Source organism: Oryctolagus cuniculus, chromosome 11 (assembly GCF_051225735.1).
Source record: "Oryctolagus cuniculus isolate XC-2025 breed Fujian yellow rabbit chromosome 11, ASM5122573v1, whole genome shotgun sequence".
Classification (NCBI taxonomy): domain Eukaryota; kingdom Metazoa; phylum Chordata; class Mammalia; order Lagomorpha; family Leporidae; genus Oryctolagus; species Oryctolagus cuniculus.
Genome location: NC_142877.1, coordinates 35283827 through 35311689, shown reverse-complemented (window position 1 = coordinate 35311689; position 27863 = coordinate 35283827). Strand labels below are relative to the sequence as shown.

The 27863-nt window shown below is 41.7% G+C and overlaps 1 protein-coding gene across 17 annotated transcripts in view; it reads right to left on the bottom strand.

The window, feature by feature from the left end:
* The window catches only part of SLX4IP (SLX4 interacting protein), a 262836-nt gene that overhangs the window by 150660 nt on the left and 84313 nt on the right, over nt 1-27863 (bottom strand). For 6 of the 17 annotated variants that reach the window (XR_016215932.1, XM_089307320.1, XM_089307319.1 and 3 more), the window contains one exon: nt 23006-23061. Coding sequence is in view for 16 of the 17 variants with exons in the window: in XM_089307320.1 (XP_089163446.1) it covers nt 23006-23032 (27 nt within the window). In the remaining variant the exon portion in view is untranslated. Of the gene's footprint in view, nt 1-6088; nt 6187-18730; nt 18817-23005; nt 23062-27863 lie in introns of all 17 variants that reach the window. The other 11 variants (XM_089307315.1, XM_089307318.1, XM_089307311.1 and 8 more) reach the window with 3 other exon arrangements.

The window sequence follows — 27863 nt, the reverse complement described above, 5'->3', positions numbered from 1 at the left end:
AAAAGGAAACCATTATCCTATCTGATCACTAATATTTAACATATTTTAACTTCCTCTATCACAAAAATGCCTGAGATATTTCTGTGCTAGGTTTGCTCTTGTTTCTAAAATGTCTACTAGTCAGAGGAGGAGAATGTGTGGAAATAAGACCATGTTAGATGAAGAAATTAAATCATCTCCCTTTGGTGCGGTGGTTAAGATGCCACATAGGATGCCCTCTGGCTCTGCTTACAATTCCAGCTTTCTGCTCATGTGCACTTTGGGAGGTAACAGGTGATGGCTCGAGTAGTTGGGTCCCTGACAACCACACAGGAGACCCAGTTTGAGCCCAGGCTCAAACTCAGAAGCCCAGGCTTCTGGCTTTGGCCTGGCCCAGCCCTGGCTATTGTGGACATTTGCAGAGTTAATCAATAGATGGAAAATCTGTTTCTCTGCCTTTCAAATAAAATGAAAATAAAAATTTATGGAAAAATATTCAATTTACTCTCCCAACTTGCCTGGAAAAGGAAGCACATATGTGCGGAGTTTCTTGTAGTGAGAAGACAGATCAAAGGCCTTGGATTTCCACCAGGCTTCAGTTTCTTTCTGTTGTCCAAGCGACACCAAAGGGGCTGGCAAAGCAAGTATGGTCAGAGGCATGGAAGCCAACAGCTCAGCTGTGGCATCAGTGCTTGTGCTGGGTGCTGCAGCCTGGCAGGGGCACTTAACAGCAGCCTCTGTTCAAACTACTCACTCATCTGCTGCCTAAGTACTCTGAAGAGAATTGGCATATTGTCTCACTATTTTCCATTACAAACTAATGACATCTGGAATACTAAGACATAAAGAGTCTATCCAAAAAACTGCATTAAAAATGACATGGAACTGTCTTCCCTAAGTGGCCTCTTAACAAAGAACTTACCCACCCTTTTCCTTTATGGCTTTAGAATCCTGATCTACAGCTGGCTTCGGAAAATTGGGAATTACATTTTTCATAAGATCTAACAAGTTATTACAGTTCCAAAAAATGGAGAGAGAAGCAGTGTTAGATGCTGTGTTTGTTGCTTTGTTTTTAACACTTAAAGAGCCACAGAATAATTTTCCACAGAAGACAGGTTTAGAGCTAGAAGGGCATGTAGGTGGCTCCAATTCAGACCTCTGTGTACTAAGTGGGACGCTGAGGTCCAAAGAATTGAGTAAATCAGAACCAATGTTGAAGCAAACTATCAACACCACTTGACTATACAAAAGTAACAAAGCAAGTTAGAAATTCAGGCATTAGTTTTCTTCCAGACTAGAATCCTTTTTTAAAAAAGAAAAGAAAAGAAAAGAAAACTTCATATTTATTTGAAAGGCAGAGTGACAGAGAGAGAGAGGGAGTGACAGAAAGAGGTCTTCCACCCATTAATTCACTCCCCAAATGATCACAATGGCTGGAACTAGGCTGGACCTAAGCCAGGAGCCTGAACTCCACATCCAGGTCTCCTACATGGGCGGCAGGGACGAAATAATTGGGCCTTTTCCGTCTGCTTTCCCGGGCACATTAGCAGGGATCTGGACCAGAGGTGGAACAGCCGGGACTCAAATGGGCACGCTGATAAGGAGTGCCAATGTTGCAGACAACTCAAGCCACCGCGCCACAACCCCAACCCCCAATCTAGAATCTTTTCAGAAGGGTAATTTTCAAATGTTCTAAGAAATGCTAGGGTTTAACATCTGATTTCAAGAAATACTTAAGGGATTAATTAGAATTTAACATTTTGTTCACAGGGACTACTGAGCTGGTCTGATCCTTTGACCCAGGAAAATTTAAACAATACTGATTTATTCTATATGAATGGACTGCCTATGCTATCTATAGTCCATTAGCAAATCAAATTCATCCAGACCTCTGACTTCAATATTCATGTCCATACAATTCAGACCCTGAAGCCTCACTCCTCCGTATGTAGGGATTAAAAATCTTACCAAGATTAAAGAAGCTATATAAGTACTTGGCACACAGGTTACATCTCTCAATTCCTGACCCTCAAGCAGAAAGCAGCACGTTCTCTTCCTCTCAACTCCTGCACTTTATCACTACTTTTCTAACAGTCTAACGACTCTGTGAATGGTATTTCTTCCTCTCTGAATGCCTAAGTAGTACTTGGTATCTTGCATACAACACATCCTCATCATTTCTGCCTGAATGTTTTAAATGAAACATTTTTGCTCTTTTTTGCAAAACTTATTTGTAAGAATCCCTGCCTATATAAAAAGAGTTGAAAGTTAATTTGCTTAAAATGTCAGAAAAAAAAAGGAATTTGCAACAAATTTACAAATCCTCCTAATTATTTAAGCCTTTTGCATATAAGAGATGCAAAAAAGTGGAGCAGGCATTTAGGCTACCAAGTAAGATGCTTGTTAAGACACTAATGTCCATATTGGATCCCCTGAGTTCAATTCTCAGGTTTGGGATTGGATCCCACCATTCATGTTGAAGACCTGGATTGAGTTCTGCTTCCTGCAGGGGCCATTGCATGAATACATCAAAAACTATCTCATGACAGGATAAGAAAAACTCTCTCACTCAGTACAAGTTCATGGCTGAAGCCTCTGTAACAAAAGGCAGACTAACAACAGAAAAGCAAACAAACTTATTTAACGTAAGTTTTACATGACAGGGGAGCCTTTCCTAAGGAAATGAAGACGTGAACAGCCAGTCAGCCATAAACTTGCCTATTTTTATGGGAGGTGCCTTGCAGAAGTGGATGGACATGAAGAAGCATGACTGGGTAAAATGTATGCTCTGACAGGAATAAACCGGAGGAAGCACAGCAAGTGCATTCGTTCAGATTTCTTCTCTGTGGCCCTTTGTCTGCAGAGATAAGGATATGCTTTTCCTCTGGGTCTGGGGAAGGCATCTCTTGAAAAGGGGTTTTATGCCATGCGTCAGGAAGAGGGCAGAAACTTCTTGCTAGGTTTTATGAGCTGTTTCAGGAGAGGAAGGTGGAGGAAGGGCAGAGAATGACCTAACTACTTCTGCCATTTTCACAAATGCCAAGATGCTGTATTTCATGGTATGGCATGTTTTGAACTACCATCATCACAGAGTATTTTTTGGAAAGTATTACTTTAAAACATTTTCCTTTCTTGTTATTGGTTTCTTTTGGGCAAGAAGTAATGAAAATCTGTCTCATCACATTTCTTTCATACTCAGGTAGGACTTTTTCATTTCATAGTACCCAATGAGTACATAGAACCTCCTTGATAATCTTTTTGTTTGCTAGTAAAACTAAAGAGAATAAAATTGCTCTTTCCATACTAATTATAAAATTGTATTTCTGGGGCTGGTACTGTGGCACAGCAGGTTAAAGCCCCAGCCTACAACACTGGGATCCCAGAGGGGAATGGTTCGAGCCCCAGCTGCTCCACTTCCGATCAAGCTCCCTGTTATGGCCTGGGAAAGCAGGCCCAAGTCCTTGGGCCCCTGTACCCGCGTGGGAGGCTCAGAAGAAGCTCCTGGCTCCTGGCTTTCGATCAGCACAGCTCCAGCCATTGCAGCCATTAGGGGAGTGAACCAGTCAATGGAAGACCTCTCTATCTGCCTCTCTCTGTAACTCTTTCAAATAAATAAAATAAATCTTAAAAAAAATTATTTCTGGTGCTACTTATCCATTTACCATTATAGCTGGTAAATGAACACAAAACAGTGAGTGGTTGGGTTTGGTGAGACCGCTCTAATCCCAAAATTCTTAGTAATACCTCCAGTTTTGTTTGTTTTAAAAAGGACACTGAACAGATACACTTTTTAAAAAAGATTTATTCATTTGAAAGGAAGAGTGACGAGAGAGAGGCAGATGGAGAGATAGCATCCATCTGCTGGCTTACTCCTCAAATGTCCACATTAGACAGGGCCAGGCTAAAGACAGGAGCCAGGAATCCCATCCAGGTATCCCACGTGTACAATAAGTACTTCGACCATCAACTGCTACCTCGAGGTACATTACCATGAAGCTGGATTGGAAGGGAAGAGTAGCCAGGACCTGAACGAAGCCCCCTGATATGGGATATGGGCATGCCTGCTGCACCACAACACCCACGCCAGATATGCTTTTTGAAAAAATCACTTTGCTAGGCTATGTTTGAACATCATAAAATGTATCCATTTTAACTCTGCATTCTGACAGGTTTTAGGAAAGGTATATGGTTATGGGGCCGGCACTGTGGTGTAGCATGTAAAGCCACCACCTACAGTGCTGGCATCCCATTTGGAGGCTGGTTCAAGTCCCGGCTGCTCCTCTTCCGATCCAGCTCTCTGCTATGGCCGGGGAAAGCAGTAGAAGATGGCCCAAGTCCTTGGGCCCCTGCACCCACAGGAGAGACCCGAAAAAAGCTCCTGGCTCCAGATCAGTGCAGCTCCAGCTATTATGGCCAATTAGGGAATGAACCAGTGGATGGAAGACCTCTCTCTCTCTCCCCCTCTGCCACTCCTTCTCTCTCTGTGTAACTCTTTCAAATTAAAAAAAAAAAAAAAAAAAGGTATATGGTTATATGACTGTCACCACAATCTACTTTTGGAGCATTTCCGTCGCCCCCAGAACGTTCTCTGAGCCCATTCGCCCACTTATGAACATGTGCTTCTCTTTCCTACTGTGAAGTGGAAGAACTGGATGTTTGGTAGACACAGTTAACAACAAGCAGCCTATGTGGACCTAGGCCTTCCTTATCCCTCCCCAGCAAGGAGCAGGCTCTCATTCAGGAGCTCTAACACAGGTCAGAAGAGTAGGATCTCGGGGGCTCTGCTGTTAAAAATCACAGGGCCCACAGTGTGTTGTAGTGGGTGGAGCCGCCTCCTGCAGTGCCGGCATCCCATATGGGTACTGGTTTGAGTCCCGGCTGCTCCACTTCTGATCCAGCTCTCTGCTATAGCTTGGGAACACAGAAGATGGCCCAAGCATGGGAGACCCAGAAAAAGCTCCTGGCTTCAGATGGCCATTTGGGAAGTGAACCAGCAGATAGAGGACCTCTCTCTCTGCCTTTGCCTCTGCTTCTCTGTAACTCCGTCTTTCAAGTAAATAAGTAAATCTTAAAAAAAAAAAAAAAATCACCTCATCTCAATAGGACTTTCTTTGCGCAGAGATCATCCTTTGCAGCCTCCGAAAGGGGGTTTAGTCAAAAATACTCCATCCTCACGTCCTAGCTTGAAGGGAAATCTAACTGGCCTCAGATACAGAGGGCAGAACATGAAAATGTTGCTTATACTGTATCACAACAAATAGAATATGTGAAAGAGCCACATGAAACCAAGGTTAAAAGGGCATGCTTTCTGTCTCCATCAAAAGCACAGTATAAAAAATGAACAGCCAAGCCAACAGGCAACATCATGTGAGAAACAGCAGCGCTCAACTGTACAACAGGGTCTGGGCCCCACGGCCTTTGACCAGCACAGTGGTCAGTGCATTTATTTCTTGAGAGGACTTTTGTTGGTGTTGTTGAGGGGCTGGGGGCTCCAGGTTCCCCTCTTGAACAATTATTTTTGTCTTGCCTACTCCCAAGGTTAACATATTTTAATATGGTTAATAGTAGTGTAGGTGGTAAAATGTTTAAAATCATAAACCACCGTATCATAAGGAGTTACGTTTCTACTGGACAAGGGGGATTCTAAATTAATATCTTTATAAGATTGTAGCTACCAGTTTCAATCTTCACTTTGAAAGCTGCCTCTCACATTCTCTCCCTCTGAACTGCATCAATCACCCAGTCTTACCAGCCCTCATATTAACAGCCTCGTGTTAACTGCCCTGTCAACAGCAAAATGTAGCTCCCAGTGTGGTGTGAATTAAGTAGGATAGCAGGTGAAAAACACCTACCTCAGTAGGCAGCCAGTAAGTGTTAGTCCCCTCTTCTTACTGTCACAGAAGTGACAGTAAGGGACTTTGTTACAAGAAACCACACACACTGCACTTCACATCACAAGCAGCTGAAATGAAATGCCCGAAGAAGATAAGAGGGGGCCTAAATGGTCTTAAAATTGGCCTGTTTCTTAGCTGGTATCTTTATTTTGATTACTAATACCTAAGGCTTATTTATTCAGCACCTTTTATGTAACAGCCCTATGGAGACTGACACTTATCATCCCCAGGTTGCAGAGCAGGAACCAAGATCCCACAGGTAGGAGAAGCATCTGGATCCATCCGTCCATTATGCAGTACCCCAACAGAACTCCTGTTAAAATAAAGTCAGACATCTATGGAACACTGGTGTCTTCACAGCCCAAGATACCTCAAATTACCTGCTGCTTTTGTCATGGGAAAACCCATATTAATGCCCTAATCATACCTCTTATTGTACTTCTAATAGTATTCCTTAGAATTTACACTAAGGACTGGAAAAAGGAACTGGGACACTGGTTTCACAAAAGAGAATTACCAACAGTGCAGAAGTTGGCAAATCCATCTTAAACATGAAAACCACACTTAAATGAGCTACAAGCTACCACTCGCTTTTTTTAACGCCAGCCTTCTCAGCTTGAATATTACTTAATTGTAAAATTCTCCACAACGTTGAAGGTTAGTGATAGATACCTCAGTGTTCCTCACATTCCTTCCTATTTTAATTGTTTTTAAATCTTCCATAGAAAAAATTTTCTTAAGTCTACACACATATCCTTCTCTGATTGCTGACATGAGGGCTGATTCATGTTAAGCTTTACAGAAGACACTCTTCTCTGGATAATTTTAACTTTCCCTAAAAATAAGCATTCCAGTCACCCACCCAGTGAGGGGGCAGCAGCTCAGGAATGCACCGTCATGGCAGATGGAGAATCAGTCATTGTGGGAAGTGAAACAGAGACTCAAGCAGCATCGGAACTGATACAGGGACATCTGATTCCACCAGGCAATCTTTACAACAGTAAGCATTTCATCAGCTGTTGGATGATTTGGTGCAGTAGCTAGCACCATTACTTGGTGACAATTAAAAATACTAAAGCATTTCTTGTTGTTTCATGCTGGAGGAAGTATAAAAGGAATGCTGAGTCAAAAGCAAACATGCTGACTCATAGTTGACCAGGGGACTCTGTGCAATGCATTCAGTGCTTCAAGATGTAAGATTTAAGACCAGATTCATTCTACTGAAAGGTGGGTCCTCTCCTGACCCCAATGTCATCTACAGAGTCATAAATTTTTGTACAATGGCATTCTTTTTGATACTTTTGTTGATTTTTGCAATATTTCGGTTTAATTAGCATAACACACATACACTGAAAGGAGCAACCTTACAATGCCTTAATATGCACACCAATAATAAAGGCCCTAAACTATAAATAAATCAGTAATTATGATCATTCTCATCACCAGTAACCGAGAGAGCCTCCTCAAGGGTCAGATTATTCCAGTTGCCTCTTGGAACCCCTGAGGCCTCGCTACAAACATTAAGGACTCACGAGGTTAGTAAGAAGATCTGTCCATGGCAGTGTTGAGAAGAAACTTTATAGACCTGTCTCTATGCCACACTTTACTATTGTATAGCTTCTGGGGACAGCTGTGTCCCTTTTTCTGACAACTGCCATCCCCCACAGTGGGCACGGGCAGGCACACATGCACTGACACTGGCCCTGCGTCAGGGTTGAGGAGCAAAGGTGAACACCTGCAGAAGTTCACCATCGGCGCAGAAAGCCCAGTCTTCTTGTAGGATATGTCATTTGAGAGGTGAGAAGCTGCTGCATTCTACGACATTCACAGAGGAAGGAGACAGGCTGGCAGAGGCAGAAACACGAGAAAGAGACAGCAGAGACCAGGATCTCCCTTCTCAAGGAGAGGCCCACAGTGGAGCAGCTGGAAGCTGTCCCCGGGACTTCATGAAGCTCAACGCCACCTTCCAGAAGTGTACTCTGAGACTCTCGGGCTGAAAAGATACCGTTTCTCTGTTTCTGAAGTCTGTGTGAGTTTGCCACTTCCCTCCAGAGAACCCTGACTAGCCGTTACACTGATCCAATCAAGATATTGGCCTCTAAGCAAGATCCTGAGTTCTCCTGGGAAATCTTTGAGCAGCTCACCTTCCGCCCCACAAGGATTCTTACCTCATCTCTCAAGGCGCTGAATTACACGCACTTTTCAGTGTGCTTCCCAACCCCCTTCTATCTGGGTCAAATGTGACACAGGACCTCAATGCGCCAACCTGACGGCAGCGCCACCACCGGGGCTGCAGCAGGAACAGGGATCTGGCTCGGGCCCTCCCTACAACCCCGAGCTTCCAGTGTGAAAACCCTGAACTAGAAACTCTCGGGCCCCCAGGAGCTTCCTATAAGCCATTGCCTGCTCACTCAAGGACACCGAGACAATAGGATGAGGAAGATTACTCAAGCCCGGGCACCAGGAAGCTCAGGAAAGATGAGCCCTCTATTCCCGGCCACGACCTCAGGCCACAGCTCCCTCAGGGAAAGCAAAGGCTTCCGGTCCTGGATGGAGGCACCAGTGGAAGGCTGAGTTAAGTTATGGCGGGCAGCTTGGCGGCCAAACAACGTCATCCTAAGAACATGCCACCACCTCTGAATCAGCAGGTCCCAAAGACGGAACAAACTGCTTTGTGCCTTGGGAGTTTGGCTTAAACATATTTGTAAGGGAGAGAAAAGAGGAAATGAACAAGGCAGCTGTGGAGGTGGAGAGACTCAGGCCCCAGCCCAAACACCAAAGCCCAGGCCCCCTCAGCCCAGCTGGCCTTCCTTTTGGGGTTAGCCATGATCCTTATTTGACCACAAATTAGAAGGACAAAAAGAAAAAGAACAATACTCCATATAGAGACTTAAACAAAGGACATCCACATCTAAAATAAAGAGAGTTCTAGAGACAATGGCTCATCAAAACAAACTCCAGAGTTCAGACATTGCCTGGGGATTCATTACACGGGATTAATCACTCCCACAAAGGCTTCGAATGTATCTGCATAACCGTGTTGTATGATTTCTCCTCATCACTGTAGACTGAAGAGTATCCTCTTCAGAATTTATGGGCTTTGAGGGTGGGCATTTGGCACAGCAGTTAAGACACCCACATCCTGCATCAGAGTGCCTGGGTTCAACTACTAGCTCTGTTTCACATTTCAGTTTCCTGCTAATACACACACACACCCTGGGAAGACCAGGTGACGGCTCAAGTACTTGGTTCCCGGCCACCCACATGGAAGACCTGAACTGAGTCCCAGGCTCCTAGTGTCAGCCTGATCCAGTCCCAACCAATACCAGGCATTTGGGGAGTGAACCAATACATGGGAGATTTCTCTCTCCCTCTCTCTTTCTCTGTGTGAGCGTGTGTGTTTGTCTCTGCGTGAGCGCGTATGTTAGTCTCTGCCTTTTAAGTAAGTAAACATTTTTTTTTAAATCATGGGCTTTTGGGGGAAGCATGTTAATGACACCACTTTGGACACCCACATCCCATACCAAGAGTGCCTGGGTTGGAATCCCAGCTCTGCTCCAGCTTCCTGGAAGGCAGCAGATGATGGCTAAAGTGGGTGGGTCCCTTCTACCCACATGCTAGACTTTGGCCTGGACCAGGGCTGGCTGTTGTGGGAATTTGGGGAGTAGAACCAGTGGAAAGGACCTTGCTCTCACATATTCTTTCTCTAATAATTATAAGCTTTTGTAAGAAACACCTTTAGACTCTGCTTAAACCAGTCTTCATTTCCTTGACAAGTCAAAATACTAGTAGACCAACCGATCATCCACAGGATTTTGAAAAGGACTAATCAGAACTCTGGTAGATTGAAAAAGAACTACAAAATAAGCTGCTTCATGAAACCTGCTAGGAAAATATTAATCACAATGAGTAATATTTATGATGATGAGCATTACTGATAATGCCTGATGCATGCTAAACACATCATATGCATCCTTTCACTTAATCCCCCCCCCGCAGTAACAGCAGGAGCACAATAAGATGCTGCAGTTAGTACAGCAGGTGCTAATGCTGCTGGCCTGCGGGGCGCATGTTGAGAATCAGTGCTTTGGAGACTACCACAGAGCTTTCCTTTGCTCCTGCTCCCCTGAGTTGCTAAGCTTTCTGACTCAGGTGGCTTCTGAGATCATACCCCAGTCTCACCTGTCAGGCCTGGGCCAGAGGTCAAGTACTACCATGGCCCAAAATAGCCACAACACATGGCTTCTCCTTTCTGCCTGACAAAAGTTACCAGAAATGTCAAATAGCACAGCTATTCACAGATCAAAATGCATTTCCAAGCTAGTTCTTTTTAAGCCTGACTTCTTATGAGTGACGATGTTCTAAGGATAATTTATAACATAAAAACACATAAACTTAACAGACTGGTTTGAACTCCTAGTCGTAGAAAATATCCTAGGACTCACAAAACATAATTAGGTGCCTAAACATCTTTTTCTGGGGTGAGGCCCAAGCACTTGAGCCATCTTCCACTGCTTCCTCAGGCACATTAGCAGGAAGCTGGGTCGGCAATGGAGCAGCCAGGATTCGATCAGCCCCCCAACATCTTTATATGAGAATTAAAACAACAAACAAATTGTTCAATTAATGCCTTTGACTACTTACTGGTAGCTTTAAAAAGGTCCATATTAGATAGCAGAAAGGGTGCTAACACCTCCTGAGTGATGACTCTGCACTAAGATGGATAATTATTCCAAAAGTGAGTCAATATTATTAATATTTTATTGATGAGTACAAAAGTTTGTAAAGTCTCAAGTCACTGAGATCAATGTTAAGACCCTGATTCAAACCTAGGCCTTTCTGTCTCCAAAGCCCAAATTCTTTCTATTATATCAAGCACAAAAAATTTCTCCCATAAAAATTTATAATAGTATGGAAAAGCAGGGCTAGATAAACCCTTAGAAATTCCCTAATTTGGGGTGGCTTTGTGGCATAGTGGGTAAAGTTGTTGCTTGCAATGCTGGCATTCCATTTGGTTGCCAGTTTAAGTCCCAGATTCTCCAGTTCCTTGTTAATAGCCTAAGAAAAACAGTGGAGGTGGCCCAAATACTTGGGCCCCTGCACTCATGTGGGAGACCTGGAAGAAATTTCTGGCTCCTGGCTTCGGTCTGGTTCTGTCCTGACCACTGTAGTCATTTAGAGGATGAACCCAGTGGATGGAAGATCTCTCTCTCTCAATCTGCCTTTCAAACAGATAAAATAAATCTTAAAAACTTTTCCCTAATTCAACACTTAACAGATAAGGAAGATATGGTAAAGGAATACCAAAGACAGTCAGTAATGATTCCTCCCCTTCTTTGGCTGTGCACAGAATCTGTTTCCTCTGCTCTTGACCCTGTGATGTGCTGACCAATAGAATTCGTTGGGTGTAAGGGTATGTCGGTTCCAGAGGCATACTTCCATGCTCCTGGGGGAAGCCAGCTGCCAGGTTGTGTGGGAGCTCAGGCTAGCCTACTGAATGATGAGACACCTTATAAAGAGAGAGAGAGAGAGAGACATCATGGAGAAGTGGTCATGTGAGTGAAGTCTCTTGAGTTGTATAGTCCAGCATATAACTGAAAGCATGCAAGCATCCCAGTCAGTGCCAGGAAAAGCTGAAAAATTGCCCACAGGAATTCTGACCCTTTGAATTGAGAGAAGTTTGGGATTCCCTTCATCATGCAAATACAGATAATCAAAGCAAATGAAGTTAGCTGATCTTTTCCAGTCAGCAAGGAAGAAAATCCAACCTTTCTAATCATGGTCACCTGCCACTGTGGCCCACAGTACAAACTGATAAATACATAGGGCACTCAACAGATTGTCTGACCTAAGACTTTGCCACAACATCCCATTAAGAGCTGAACAAAATTACCTCACTCATCTGGTTATGAACCAGCTAGGTGGGGTCTCTGGTATACCTGTTCACTTAACCTACTACTATTTAAAGCTTAACAGATGAATTTTTCACTGAAAACTCACTCAGTAGAGGGACAGGCAATCACCAGCCTTGTCGGTCTCTCTGGTGCCCTATGAGGGCCTTATGTGGCAGGGGTAAATGAAGATTTGCTAAAGACCTCACATATGAAAAGAATTATCCTTGTCCTCACTCCAAAGAATTATGAGATGAGGAACAAATAAAAAGTGAAGGCCAAGTCCCTCTAAACTATACAGAATGTCATTATAAAATAATTACTGAGGGCCCATGACATATATGAAATAATATTTTCATAAACACTTTCATAGCATGTCTTATATTATTAATACTCAAAAGAAGCCCTGAGAAACAAAGAGTCCTCTTATTACTATCTTACAGCCACAGAAACAATGGTCAGAGAGGTAACATAATTCACCCAAATCTACCCAATCTTCACAAGGGAAGCCACAACATGAATTCAAAAATCTTGATTAAAAATCTGATGCTAATTTCATTTTCTAGAATCTTCCCTCAGAAAACTGATGATATAAATTCCAAGAAATCACTACAAAAGAACCAACAGTACCATAAGAAGATTATAGAGAACCAAAGATATTTGGAACTCTACCTGTTCAATAGGAAGTTATAATATATAATTTTTCAGGTAATGAGGACAGGGATGCTAGGCCTTGTATATGCCTCACCAGAATATATGTGATGATATTTACCTTTGTGAAACAAATCATGCAACATTCTATTTTCACTTCATATCATACAAAACATAACATATGCATGTGTATTTGTGAGTGTAGGGTAACTCCTAATAGCTTCCTGTTTGTAGCAGTCTTTAAAATCAGCATATTATTGCCACATGCTACTTACATGTGACAGAGTGACACATACAGAGGTCTAGTTTCCTATACTACTTCATCATGGGCATTCTAGGAGGCTATTACCAGACAAGTGTCTAAGAGGATAGTAAGTAAATACTGAGCATACACACAAGACTAGACTGCTGCACACCTGGGCCATTTCAATGGAACATCATTTCCACCAAATTCTCAGGGGCTGTAGAATGCAAGCACACTTTGTCAATCCCCACCCCATCCCTCGCTTCCTCAATCAAGCATCGCCCAAACTATTAGTAATGATGACAATAAGGAAAAGTTAGTAGGAAGAGAACAGTAAAAAAAAAATTCTGTGACTTCAAGTACTTCTCAGCCCCCATAGACCTGATCCAGCATTTACTGGGATAGGCTCCCAAAGCTTTGCAACAGTAAAAGCAATCCTTACTCTCAGCCTATCATTTCCAGGTTCCTGACTCTGGAACCAGAACTCTTGGGTAACCCTGAGAACACTCCCTGAGGCCACCTGGATAGTTCTGTTATGATAGTTTTGCATGCACTGCGGCACTGAGTGGTGGTAGACCTGGGAGCAGGTAGAAGCAATCTAAGTGCACCCTGCACCCGCACATAACAGGGTAGGGATGCAGACGGGCATACAACTTGCAAGCAAACAAACAAGCCTTTAGAATTTCGTAACAATTTAGGAGTGGGCAGAGATTTTAAAAGCACTTTAGCTGCTGTGCTTCCTTGGATCACAACACTGCAGTTACTTTATAAACACAGAACAATGATGCCCTCTACAGTCCTCAAAGGGAAGCCAAGGCACTCACTGACTTCAAAGATCCTGACTATTTTTCTAGTAAGAACTTCTTTTTACAGTAGAATATGTAACAAAAGTACCTGCATTGTATTTGGGAAATAATTAACACACAAGGTCTAAAACTAAGGAGTTAAATACAATAAATCATAACATTGCCCAGATAATGAAAACCATCATACTGAAACAATTTACTTCCTGAAAGACATATGGAAGCAAATTCCACGGATTATCATTTTGATTACTAAAACAAGTTGCTTTTCAAAAGAATTATTGAAAATACTTTCAAAGAGGACCTTAGAAAGAAAAATGGGTTGAGATGAAATTTTTTCAAAAGAATACTACAAATTGAGGACATTCCCTGGCTGAAATTGAAAAGTGAGCAGTAAGTCTGAAGCTCCGGGGACTTCCCTGTCCTCCATGTCATGAGGAAGGAAACTTCTCATCTTTGGAACAAGGAAAGCGAGGGATACTGACCACCTTGCAAATATTCTAGAACATGCAAGGCCTGTGAAGACACAAAAGCAGCCGAGCAGAGACCCTTCCTCTCAAGGAACGTGGTTGGTCATGGTGCATACAAAAGTGTGTATTCAGATACACCCTCATGCATATATAACAGCTGGAGAATATGTATAAAACATGATAACATGAGCTTCATATAACAGCTAAAGTCTCAAACAGTAACAGGGTACTGACATGAGAAAAGCTTAGACATGTATCAAAGAAAAAGAGAGTCATTCATTGATCAAGCATGGAAAAAACTGGCCGGCACGGATCAAGGAAGGAAAGGTGAGAGATAACAAGGCAGAAAATTACAGGTCAGGTGAGGGCAGGAAAGGCAAATGCTTCCATTTCCTAAGAAGTGGGCCATGTTCCCAAGTTCCAGATGAAAAACACAAGACCAAGTGAAAGAGGAAGGGGAGAGTAATGATCACAGCACCTTAAGTATAGCTGGAGAGTTTAGATTAGATCTGATTAAACAAAAGGAATTGCTCCAATCACTTGAGCATGGAGGTAACATGATGAAAACAGTGTTAAGAAAACACTACAGTGACACTTGTCTAGATGAACTGGAAAGGCAGGACAAGAGAGGCAGAGATCATCCAAAGATAAATGGAGAAAAACAACAAAGATAATAAGGGATTGAGTCTGAAAGAAAAGGAGGGGCTGGCACTGCGGCATAGCAGGTAAAATTGCCGCCTGCAGTGCCAGCATCCCATATAGGTGCCGGTTCCGGCTGCTCCACTTCCAGTCCGGCTCTATGCTATGGCCTGAGAAAGCAGTAAAAGATGGCCCAAGTCACCCACATAGGAGACCTGGAAGAAGCTCCTGGTTTCGGTTTGGCGCAGCTCCTGCTGTTGCAGCCATCTGGGGAGTGAACCTGTGGATGGAAGACCTCTTTCTCTCTCTCTCTCTCTGTCTCTGCCTTGCTTCTCTGTAATTCTGCCTTTCAAATAAATACATAAATCGTTAAAAAAAAAAAAAAGAAAAGGAAAGAGAAGGTATAAATTCAAGATACTCTACAGAAGTTGGATGCATTAAATAGGCCACTGTGAATTACAGGACAAGACTTCAATTGGGCAAGCCCAGGGTGTGTGAAGATAGTACCAAGAACTTTCAAAGTAAAACTCAAATCTTAGTTCAATGTCTTAGAGATCCATTTAGGTAGAAACTTCTTGGAGTCAGGTGGAAAGTTGAGAACATGGATAAGAAGCCAAGGCTGGATTCAAATATTTTTTAAGTCATCCAATAAGAGAATAGATGAGTTTATATACATGGGGGAAATACTGGGGAAAAGAAATCCAGAAAATTGGCTGTCTGGCCAGAAAGGCAGAGAAAACACTTAGAAAAGGAAGTTTCAAGACCAACAAGAACTTTTTTCAAAGACATCAATATTACCCAAAAGCTATAAGCCTCAATGAGAACTAAGTGAATGACCGATGGTGAAGTTGATTAATTTGATTTCTACTCTATTAAGTAATCGGGATACATGATGGTGGTAAACCATACAAGCTCTTTATAAGGAAAAGATAGAAACACAGAGAAGCTAGAAGATGAAGAGTTTTAAGTGTCACGAGAAGAAATACAGAGGTACTTCTTTCACTTCAAAAGGTTTCACAAACACAAATGTCTTTTTCAAAACATTGTGACATAAAGATGGCACACTCTGTTCATTCACATTTCTTTCTAGAAAGGAATAAAACATGAGGCTTTTGTGATTTACTCTATTAGGACATTTCCATTTTATTTTTGCTTAAAATATAGTAGAAATCAATACCTAGAACTCAATTTATATGAAAATAATTTCCTAAATCTTTTTGCAATGTGATACACAAAAGCAACCAACAATTTTCCAAAGAGCACTGATGACAAGTGTCACGTTCCCCTTCAGGTAAACTAAAAATTTAGGACATAGATTTAAGTGACTCACTGGGGCATATCGGCAAGACAGATTACACATTTCCTATTCAACTGTCACTTTCTCTGAAGTTTAAAGTGTTTCTCTTTATTTTTACTATAAAGGGGAAATTACTGTCAATTCTTGGGCACATTTCCCTTTTTGTGGTATTCAAAGGAATGCAAAGACTCAGGGTAACTGAGATCCGGAGCAGAACATAAGGCTATTTTAATTTAATCGCTACAGAGTGGAAAGAAAAACATAGATAGGAAAGATCCAAGGAGTCTAAAAAATAAAATCAGTCCTGTCTTCCTAAATATTAGTCAAACTTCAAAACCTCTTTAGATTTAGAAAGTGACTCTGGCTTTTCTACACCACAACATCTCTCCCACTCTCTCCTTACTTACACACACACACACACACACACAAAGTGGACAACTATCAAACAGCAAAAGTAAAAGCTTGCAGCCTGCTAGAGAGGGTGGGAAGGAGGAGGAGGAGGGGGTCATTACACATTCCCTGTGGAAGACAAAGCCAGATCCACATTCCAGGGAAATCTGGCTGGTCTGAGCTTTTCCTTAAACACAGATTGGCCTGTCACTAAGCCAGGCTCCGTAATCTTCCCAGGCTGCCACCACTAGGGAAGCCAGGAATCCCTTCTAATTAATCAAGCCCTCCCAACAAAAATTTTCCCACCCACAATTAAGTGGGCTGGGAGGAGGGGAAACAGCAGAGCAAGCTTTGCAGCCAAAAGAATTCTAGACTTTGGTGTAATACCTAACTAATCCAAGAAAACAGATGCAGGAAGTAGAGGAAATGATCTACACACAGAGACTGACAATGAGACAGAAAACTTGCCCCAGACCCAAGTTGAAAATTTAAAACCATTAGACGTAATGATCACAGAGAATGGATCCCTCAGTTTTCCCAGTGCAGACACCACATACTCAACACTCTCAACAATAATTTCTCGTAGATTTATCTGTTTACTAAAGTTCACTACATTTTTGTGTTCATGTCTACTTCTTGCTTCTAAATGCAAAGGAAATAGGCTTAGGGCCTTTGCCCTTGCTAATTTACTCCACCCTTGTAGTTAAACCCCAAAACTTCATTAAATGTTTATCCTGACAAGGTCCAAGAAAGTACCTAAGGATGCAGTGATTTACATGAGTGCTCTCCAAAGCATCTGCTACCAGCCACCTGTTCCGACTGAGTATTTGAAATATGGCTCACGGGAATTGAGATGTACTGCAGGAGATATATTTATATACATAAATCAGTGTATTTCATACTCTGTAGGCAATAAGGTCTTTATTGGAACTACTCAACTCTGCCACTGTAGCATGAAAACAGCCACAAACAATACGTGAACAAGTAAGAGTGCTGTGCTTCAATACAACTTCACTTATCGAAACAAGCAGCTGCCTTGTGGGCTGTAGTATGCAGACATCTGATCTAGCCCTTTTCCCTTACCTAAAGAATTTACAACTTTGGAAATTTTAAAATTTTAATAGAGTAGGGAGGGGTGCAAAGCTTGGGTTTAAGAATGCTAAGGAGCTCAAGCAAGGTCCATGCCTGTGGCACCACTTCTTTCAGTGAAGACAAGAGTCACTGAAGTGCAGACATACATCCCTGCCAAATCTGCTGTGGTCACAAGTCAGACCCTGGAAACTACAGGGCCAGGGACTCTCTTGCAAGACTGACAGTTCCTGGAAATCTGGCCTGGGGGGTGGTTCTAAGAAGAAAGAGTTCAAGGCCAAGGCCACAGCAGTTAAGACAGAAAAAAAAAAAAAAGGTTCCCTTATATGTAGGAAGGTCAACAGACTTTTCTTCATCTGAAAAAGGGTAAGTTGTTTACGTGCTTAATTAATACCAAGCCAGGGAGTCTTAGAATAAATAATCCCGATCCAAATGGCAAGCTATTCAAAGTTCATCAGTTTTGTTATTTAGGAACCTGCATTCTATCTTAGTATTTTCTCAATGCAGTCAAAAGTAGGTGAATCTGTATGAAAAATGTACATAAATTAGTTTCCTTTAAATTTTATTAACATTTTTGTTAGTGTTTAGACACAAATTAAAATGATATATCCAAAACAGGTTTCTTCTGCCCTATCCGACCCCAACCCTCCATCCACCAGGTACAACCACACTGAAAACCTGGCTATTTGATCTGGTATTTACCATAATATTTCTAAATACTATATTTACACCACGATGTCTTATTATTTTCATTTTATATCCCATCCATAGACAATGAGAACTTACACTTACACCCACATGTGTCTTGCCAGCCTTCCCAAACCTGGAGTTCACAGTATTATGAAACAATCTTCCTTCAAACTCGAGCCTTGTAGTAACATTACACTACGCTTACTTTCCTATCTTGCACAATCATTTCTTTACTCACAATGAAGGGCTGTATCACTATTCTTTCACTTAGTTTATCATAATCCTGGGACTAAATCATTCCTAGGCTCTCTGACAGGTCTAAGAAAACCTTCTCAATACATTTACAAAAACATGAGATATTTTATTCACTTCACTTTTTGCTGATGACATCTTTCACGAAACCCTCTGTTCTGTCCCAATGGCACTGGTGGTTTCCAGGCCCAAGAGTACAGAGTTCACCGTGGGATTTGCTTAGGCCCTTACTTTTTGGATTCCTTTTTTGCTGGATCCCATACCTGATTGTTTCTGCATGTACTCCCCATGTTAGAATTCCATGTATGTCAGAAGGAATTTTTCTTCACACTGCATCTGTAAAAATGTCTCTACTGCACAACAATATGTGATTGAAGGTTGGGTGGGCTGTGAAGGTAACTCTGGGTTGAAAATTATTTGTCTTAGACTACATCTACTCACTGCTGCTGTTGAGAAACCCGTTGAGATCAGTCTCCACTTGATCTTCCTTATGCAGATTTTATGATCTTCTCTAAATTTCAAGTGTTCTGAAATTTCAGACAACATCCCTTAGTACAACTCTTTTTCGTTGACTTTGATGAGTACTTACTTATAGTCCTTCCAAATAGGAACACTGTGTCCTACACTTGTGGTAAATTTTGCTGTATTACTTCTTTTTTAGCATTCCTCGCCATCATTTTGATTTGTTTTCCTTTCTAGAAGTCCACATTTTCATATCAAGACTAAAACTCTAATTCTCTTGTGTTTTCTTCCTTTTTTTAAAAATCTGATCTCTTTTTGTTTTTCTTTCTGGGCTGTATTCTTTGATGGTCTTTCCACATTTTATTTTGGTTTTTATCATGTTTTCAATTTACAAAAGTTCTTTCCTATTCTCAGGAATTTCCCTCCGTCATAATATCCCAATCTTGTTATAATATCTTCCTTTTTCTGGTCAGATGACACAAATTATGATATACTCTTCCTTTGCTCCCAGGAATCTCTCTGACCTGAGTTTGTTTACTCAGTTTATTCTCTTATTTTTATATTCCAAGTTTCCCTTGAATCTGTAATGATACTCGAGTCCATGCATAATTAAAACAATGAGATAATTATTGGACATTTTGCATTCATGGACAGAGATTATTAACTGAAAGATTCCGGGAATCCAGCAGGAACCTATATTTCAATCAATAGACCTCAAATATAGGTTATATTAATAAATAACAAGGGTCAACGCTGTGGCACAGTGGTAAAGCCACTGCCTGTGGTGCTGGCATCCCATTTCTGGGCCAGTTCAAGCCCCTGCCACTCCACTTCCTATCCAGTTTCCTGCTAATGAGCTTTGGAAAGGAATGGAACCAAGATGAAACTCTTGGCTCCTGATTCAGACTGGCCCAGCTCCAGCCACTGCAGCCATTTGGGGAGCAAACCAGCAGACAGAAGATCCATCTCTCTCTCTCTCTCTCTCTCAACTCTGCCTTTCAAAGACATAGATCAATCTTTTTTTTTTTTTTTTTTTTGACAGGCAGTGTGGACAGAGAGAGAGACAGAGAGAAAGGTCTTCCTTTGCCGTTGGTTCACCCTCCAATGGCCAACGCAGCCGGCGTGCTGCAGCCGGCACACCGCGCTGATCCAATGGCAGGAGACAGGTACTTCTCCTGGTCTCCCATGGGGTGCAGGGCCGAAGCACTTGGGCCATCCTCCACTGCACTCCCGGGCCACAGCAGAGAGCTGGCCTGGAAGAGGGGCAACGGGGACAGAATCCGGCGCCCCAACCGGGACTAGAACCCGGTGTGCTGGCGCCGCAAGGCAGAGGATTAGCCTAGTGAGCCGCGGCGCCGGCTGACATAGCTCAATCTTAAAAAAACACTCTAACAAACAGATTTTAAGAGATACTGGTAGAGACAAAAATAGACACATCCCCATCCTGCCAGCTTGAAACTCATGGTGGGGGTAATTCCCTTGCCTGCCTTATCTAAAAGCTGGGGTCCAAGCCATGTAGATATTATAAAATGGACAATATAGGGGCACCGGTTCAAGCACCGGCTGCTCTACTTCCGATCCAGCTCTCTGCTATGGTTTGGGAAAGCAGAGGAAGATGGCTCAAGTCCTTGCACCCTGCATCTGTGTAGGAGACCCAGAAGAATCTCCTGGCTCCTGGCTTCAGATTGGCACAGCTCCAGCCATTAACAGCCATCTGGGGAGTGAACCAGCAGATGGAAGACCTCTCACTCACTCTCGCTCTCTCTGCCTCTGCTTCTCTGAAACTCTGCCTTTCAAATAAATAAATAAATCTTTTTTTTTTTAAATGGAACAATATAGTAGCAGAATCTGCCACTTCTGTGGATATGGTTTAGAAATCAGCAGATCTATCTTTGACATAATTAGAGGCCTGGGCTCCAAGCTTTGTGGTTGGGTAGTACTGTCCATCCTACTGGGCCACACACAGTTTCAAAAAGAAGCCCTGTCCATTTCTAAGCAGATAACCTGCAGAAGATCAGCCTTGAATAAGTTAATCTCACTCTTCTAGCATATCAGAAACCATGGTATGAGAGTATCCACAAACTTAAAAAAAAAAAAAATAAGGGCCAGAAGAGAACAGGGAGAATTAGAATATCTGAGAAAAAATGGTCAAAAATATTCCAAAAGTGATAAAAGATTTGAGTCTTCAGATTAAAAGATCTGAGTCTTCAGATTAAAGATGTTCCCTGCATCCCAAGCTACACACACACGCACACACACAAAATCAAGTCTATGTCTAGAGATTTCATAGAAAAAAACTGTAGCATCCCAAGGAAAAAAACGAAACCTTAACAGTGACCAGAGAGAAAATAGACAACTAAGAAAGGAATCACATCAGGCCAACAGTAGACTTCTGTGATAGTCTCCAGGGATGTACTCCAAAATTCCCTGTAAGCACATGCTAGAAGAAACCCTAGTCATACAGAGTAGCCATCTGGGTAAGAATTGAAGGACAACAAGTTACAGACCTATGTGAAATTCTAACCATGGTCAGCATCAAATGCCAGCTACATGTGTGCCATCTTTGATGTTCTACCCAGATTGAGTCTGTAGATATTTGCCGCCCCAGGTAACATCAAAAGGGAAAATTAGGTATAGGTATCTGACACAGTGGCTAAGATAATTCACATCCCATACTGGATACCTGGATTAGATCCCTGGCTCTGGCTCCTGATTCCATCGTCCTGTTAATGTAGATCCTGGGAGACAACAGCTGATGGGTCAAGTGGTTGAGTCCTTGCCACCAAAGTGGGAAACCTGGATTGAGTTTCTTACTCCTGGCTCCAGCCCCACTGTGGGCATCTGAGGAGTGAAACAACAGAAAGGACCTTCCCCTACCCTCTTTCCATTTTTCTCTCCATCCTCTCTCTCTCTGCCTCTCAAATTTTTAATTCAAAAAAAAAAAAAAAAAAAAAAAGAGAAATCAGGGGCCAGCGCTGTGGCACAGCAGTTTAACACCCTGGCCTGAAGCACCAGCATCCCATATTGGGGCCAGTTTGAGACCTGGCGCTCCACTTCCCATCCAGCTCTCTGCTATGGCCTGGAATAGCAGAAGATGGCCCAAGTCCTTGGGCCCCTGCACTTGTGTGGGAGACCCAGAAGCTCCTGGCTCCTGGCTTCGGATTGCCACAGCTCCAGCCATTGCGGCCAATTGGGGAGTGAACCAGCAGATGGAAGACCTCCTCTTTCTCTCCTCTGTGTAACTCTTTCAATTAAATAAAGGGGGGGGGGCAATCATCCAACTGACAGTTTCTTGGTAACCTGCAAGATCATGAGATAATAAAATGACTGATATTTTAAATCACTAAGTTTTAAGATGGTTTTAAGTATTTATAGATAATGAAAGCATTCTCAGTAGAAACAGCAGATTTCTTTCTGGAGTAAGACCAAAATATTACAAACACTGAAAGTTCACCACTTACATACTCTCACAGAAATACATACAACATATTGACAAAAGAAATAACTGTAGGAAGTTAAATTTTTAAGTATTTGGGGAAACCTAAGTAAGCATTGACATGGTTAAAAATAAAAAAGTGCAACATTAAATGTATCTAACCCAGTCAAGTAGCTACTGTAATTTATTTGTAGTTTTATGTGTTGAACATGTACTTGAGATAACAGTAGGATACAGAAAATGCCCTAAAGAATAGCAAACATATACAAGTGCAAAGCATCTTTAAGATCTTATACTACCCATTTATCAATTCTTCTCCTTGCCTTCCCCACCACCCCTCACACAGGGTTCCCCCATCCCTCCACACCTGAGAAGGTCTCAACCTTAGCCACCGAGGGAGAGATGAGATATTTTTAAGAGAAAAATTGAAGGCAGGCAAGAGGACTCTCTCCTAGCATACACAGTTGAGTATTTATTGTCTGTTTCTTTTACTTTGACCTTTTATCAGCTTTATCATCATCAGAAGTCATGCCACTATAATGCAGTGGGAATGGTAATTTCTAACACTAAAGACCAGGTTATAACCAAAAAACATCTTAAGACCTAAATAAGGGATTCCTCACAACCAGATAATTTTCTCCTCCATCTCATTCGAAAACTATAGAATTTTCAGTGCATTTACTTAAAAATTTCAGAGTCCCAAATGTAAAGAACAGAAAGAGTAGAAAGTTCAGAACTTCAATTTCCAGTTAACATAGAACTCAGTAATATTAGAAAGTGGTTAATCATTTTAAAGAAAACTGTTAAGCATTACTTACTTTAACAGCAAATTTCTTAGATGCCATGGCTTACTGATTCCAGAGTAACTATATACCTTTAAGAAAAGAAAAAAGAAAGCTATAATTAGGCACATCAAAATCTTTTTAGGTAGATATTATTAGGTCATCAGAACAATACCAATTATTATTTTTGAGATGAAAGTTCACTTTTAATTGCTCTTAACCAAATACTATCTTGAATTAACACTTGAAAACTTCCCTCAAAGAAAAGCACAAGCCCAGATGCCCTTCCTGGTATATTATCAGATGATTAAGGGATTAATAACAATCCTCACAAACTATTTAGAAGCAGAAGAAAAATCTCTCAAATCATCCTAAGAGATCAGTATTATCTTGATACAGATACTAGGCAGAGGTAGCAAAAGAAAACTACATGGCATTACTCCTTATGAAGAACACAAAAATCCTCAACATACAAAAGGACTATATACCATGACCAAGTTAAAGTCATACCAGGAATGCAAGGGTGGTTTAACATCTGAAAATTATCAATATATCATGTTTATAATAAAGCACACATGATAATCTCAAATACAAAAAAGAAAAAAATTGTATCCCACATTAAAAAAAAATCCAACACAACAGAAATAGAAGGGAATCTCTCTAAACCTGATATGAAAAGTTCACAACCAAATCATACCCAATGGTGAAAGACAATGTTTTCTCCTCAAACATGAAGACAAGAGCGTCTGCTCTGCTATTTCTATTCAACTTGTGATTAGCAGCTATGGTAATGTACAGCCCAGTTTTAGGGTATTTTTATTTAATAAGGAAAACACATATTTCTGTGTCCTGAATTTCTTCAGTAATAGGGTTTTTTGGCTTAGCAGTCAAGAAGTCACTTAAGACATCAGTGCCCCACGATCAGGGTAGCTGTGTTTTGACATCTGGATCTGGCTCCTGACTCAAGTGTTTTGCTGATGCAAACCCTGGGAGGCAGCAGTGAGGGCTAGCTGGGTTCCTGTCACCCACAAGGAAAATCTGGATTGATTTCCCCACTGCCAGCTTTGCTCACAAGTTCAACCTGGGCCCAACCCCTGCTGTTTTAGGCATTTGGTAAGTGGACCAGAAGAAAGGGGCCATCTGTCACTGTCTGTGTATCTGTCTCTATCTGCCCCATAAATTAATTAAAATAGAAATACGTAACTCAAAATTACTGAAGAGACTAAAGACACATAAAACACCCAATATAATTATTTCTAAACACTAGCCTTCAATGCACATAATTCCCAATACTTGGTAAATGGGTGATTGTTTTTTTAAATATAACAATTTTTATAGTTTTTTAAATAATCTGATAAGATTCTATTCTAATTTTTAAAATGGAAAAAATCTTTATTAAGTCTTTTTAATTGTTCATTTCCATTCTCTGAACAATATAATTCATACAATTTAGAAAATGTTTAACATCAATCTTGGCAAGCTCTTTTAGACATAGGTATACATGGGAAAAAAAAATGTACTTGGAGAGGTGCACCAGCAGTAAAGTCAGCGCATAGGAGGTCTGTATCCCACCATCAGAATGCCTCATTCAAGTTACAGCTTCCTGCTGATGCATGCCATAGGAGGTCGCAGGTGATGGCTCAGCCCTGGCTGTTGTAGGCATTGGGGGAATGAATCAAAGAATGAAAGATCTCTGTTTATCTCTGTTTGTCTCTGTCTCTCCCTACCTTTAAAACTAAAGTGCAAATAAGTTTGTTAAAAAAAAATAGCTCCTAGAAAAATCAGGATATGTATATGAAAATATTTATAGTTTGTCCTGAAAAACCTTACTTAGATCACTAAAATTATATTGCTTATGTTTTATATTTTAAAATCAGCCTCCTTAAATATATTTAATCAGAGTTGAGTGACTTTACTAAGGGTTTAAGGAGTCCCCCAGTGGGGATACTTAAAGGGTACTTAAGTGGATCTGCTAGAAAGAGAAGGAGAAGACTTTGTCAGCAAGTACCCAACCTAAGGTGAAGCACGTGTGAACTCATTTTGCTAAATATGTACTGGTTTCACTGCATAGCCTTCCTTTACTCAAGGACAGGCTGACCACACAGAAGTCCAGTGCAAGGTTTTCACACTATATCTGCCCTTGGATAGATTATAAGCCATATTACAGTGAAGGTTACATTTTTAACACACAATAAAGTGTGTGTGAGTGTGTGTGTGTATGTGTGTATGTGTGTGTGTTGATTGGTTTCCTACTTTCATCAGTAAAGCAAGAATGGCTACATTTGCTTTATAATGTCTGGATTTTTCAGAGTATCATCAAAATCCAATCTCAAAAATACAATTTGTAAGAATACAGAACAGAAGGGCATCTGTTTTTATATAAAATGATATGGTCTGTTAAAGTAAATAAGCTATAAGGGAAAAAGGAAATGTATACTTCAAATATTTTAGTCTGTTTTTAACAACATGAGGCACTCTGCCTCAATGTTTATAATTTGTGCACTTGTTTCTATAATATTTACAGACTCAAAAATTCACAATTGTAGAGCTAAAAGAATCTTGCAGACCATCTACTCTCTTCCCAATTTCCCTAACAAGATCTTATGGGACCAAGCCAGGGTCTCACAGTTGACAGCTCAGCCAAAGACTTGCATATTTCTTGTCAGACCCACTGAGGACAAACTAGCACCATCTGTCCCCAAAGAACTGCCAAGATCGATGGCTAACTGGACCATCACAGCCTTAGACACCTCCCCTTGTCAAGTCCCCAACCAGAAGTGTGACTTCAAATAAAGCTGCATGAGTAGTGGTTCTCTGCTGCTACTCAAAGACAGAAAGAAACCCTCTATAAAGAAAATGTAGTTTGAGTTAATTTATGATTATGCTATGGAATATGGCACACTGCATATATAGAATAAAAGCAAATGAATTTCACCACGATAAAGCTTATAACATATCTGTATAGTCAGTTGCATAGATCTTGCACTTGCATTCTTGCTAAGTCATTTCAGGTTTTTAAAAAATCACCTTTCCTTTGGTTCACTGCAGCCTAAGTCACAGGTGCTGGGAGTGAGTTAAATAGTGTACCAAATTCCAAAACTAACAGAACCACTTTGCTAAGCCCCAACCACAGGGAAGTCACACACTTGCCCAGGGTAGAAGGAGTACGTGCGCATAGGTGAGCAGCTCTCAGAGCAGCACCTAACACTAGAGGGTGCTCAAGAAATGTCTGCTGGATGAAATGTTTTAGATAATTGCAGCTGAGTCACTGACACACACACCATCTCTCTAGTTTGCTATTTTTAGGGAAATTTTCCAAAAAATGGAATGCTTACCAGTATTCACAAAAATACCATAGACTGAATATTTCTTTGGCATTCCAGATCAAAACTGCCATGCCTTCATACACTGCACAATGTCCCTCTGATCTGCTGGCTCCTACATGGAGCTTCTCCACCTCAGACCTCTGGAATCTTTAGTCTGCTCCTGCAGACTTTCTATGTGCAGTCAGTGCCTGTCTCCTCTAGCTTCCTTTCTTCTCGCCATTCTTAAACTTAATCAGATGGACCTAAAAAAACTCATGGTTTTTTTTTTTTTTTTTTTTTTGACAGGCAGAGTGGACAGTGAGAGAGAGAGAGACAGAGAGAAAGGTCTTCCTTTTGCCGTTGGTTCACCCTCCAATGGCCGCCGCGGCCGGCGCGCTGCGGCCGGCGCACCGCGCTGATCCGATGGCAGGAGCCAGGAGCCAGGTGCTTTTCCTGGTCTCCCATGGGGTGCAGGGCCCAAGCACCTGGGCCATCCTCCACTGCACTCCCTGGCCACAGCAGAGGGCTGGCCTGGAAGAGGGGCAACCGGGACAGAATCCGGCGCCCCTACCGGGACTAGAACCCGGTGTGCCGGCGCCGCTAGGCGGAGGATTAGCCTAGTGAGCCGCGGCGCCAGCCAAAAACTCATGGTTTTGCAGAGACTTCAGTGCAAATGCTTTGAGCTGGGGTCAGTGTTGTGGTGTACCAGGTTAAGCAACCACCTGCAATGCTGGTATCCCATTTGGGTTCCAGTTCAAGTCCTGGCTACTCTACTTCAGATACAGATCCTTCCTAATGCAACACGCAGGACACCTGGATGGAGTTCCAGGCTCCTGGCTTCACCCAGGCCCAGATCTGACTGTTGGGGCCATTTAGGGAGTGAACCAATGGATGGACAGGATCTCTCTCTCTCTCTCTCTCTGGAACTTTGCCTTTCAAATAAAATCTTAAAAAAAAAAAAAAGTTTTGAGCCATTTGTTTTAGATAATAAAATGACTGTTACCTTTACTTCAGAATAAGGATTTCTAGAATGGTAAAACTGCTGAGTCATGTTATAGTAACAAGTATCTGCTAGATTTGAGCCTCAGTAATTAGTCTTGCCTCAGTGAGGTTGCACAGATCAATCTCTAAAGTCTTTTCTATTTCTGTTATTTATTTTCACTTACTTTTACATTTGAAAGGCAGAGAGAGAAAGAGATCAAGCCCACTTACCACCCATAAGCTGGTTCACTCCCCAGAAATGACACCTGGGCTAGAAAAACACAGTGCCAGGTCTCCCAGGCATGTGGTGTAAATCCTATTACTTGAGCCATCACCACTGTCTCCCATGGTCTGCATTAACAGGAGGCTGGACTCAGGAGCCAAAGCCAGGTATTGAACTCAGTTACTCTGATAATGGACACGGGTGCCTCAACTACTGGTCTAAATGACCATCCCTCTTCCATTCTTCCACTTCCAAAGCTCTACAGTCCAAAAGCAGTTCAAGCAAAAATGAGTAAATAAATAAAAATGCCAGTTTATGAATTCTTACAAAGAATGGAAGAGGGAAATCACCCACAACACATTGTAAGGAGCCCTGAGAGCAAAAT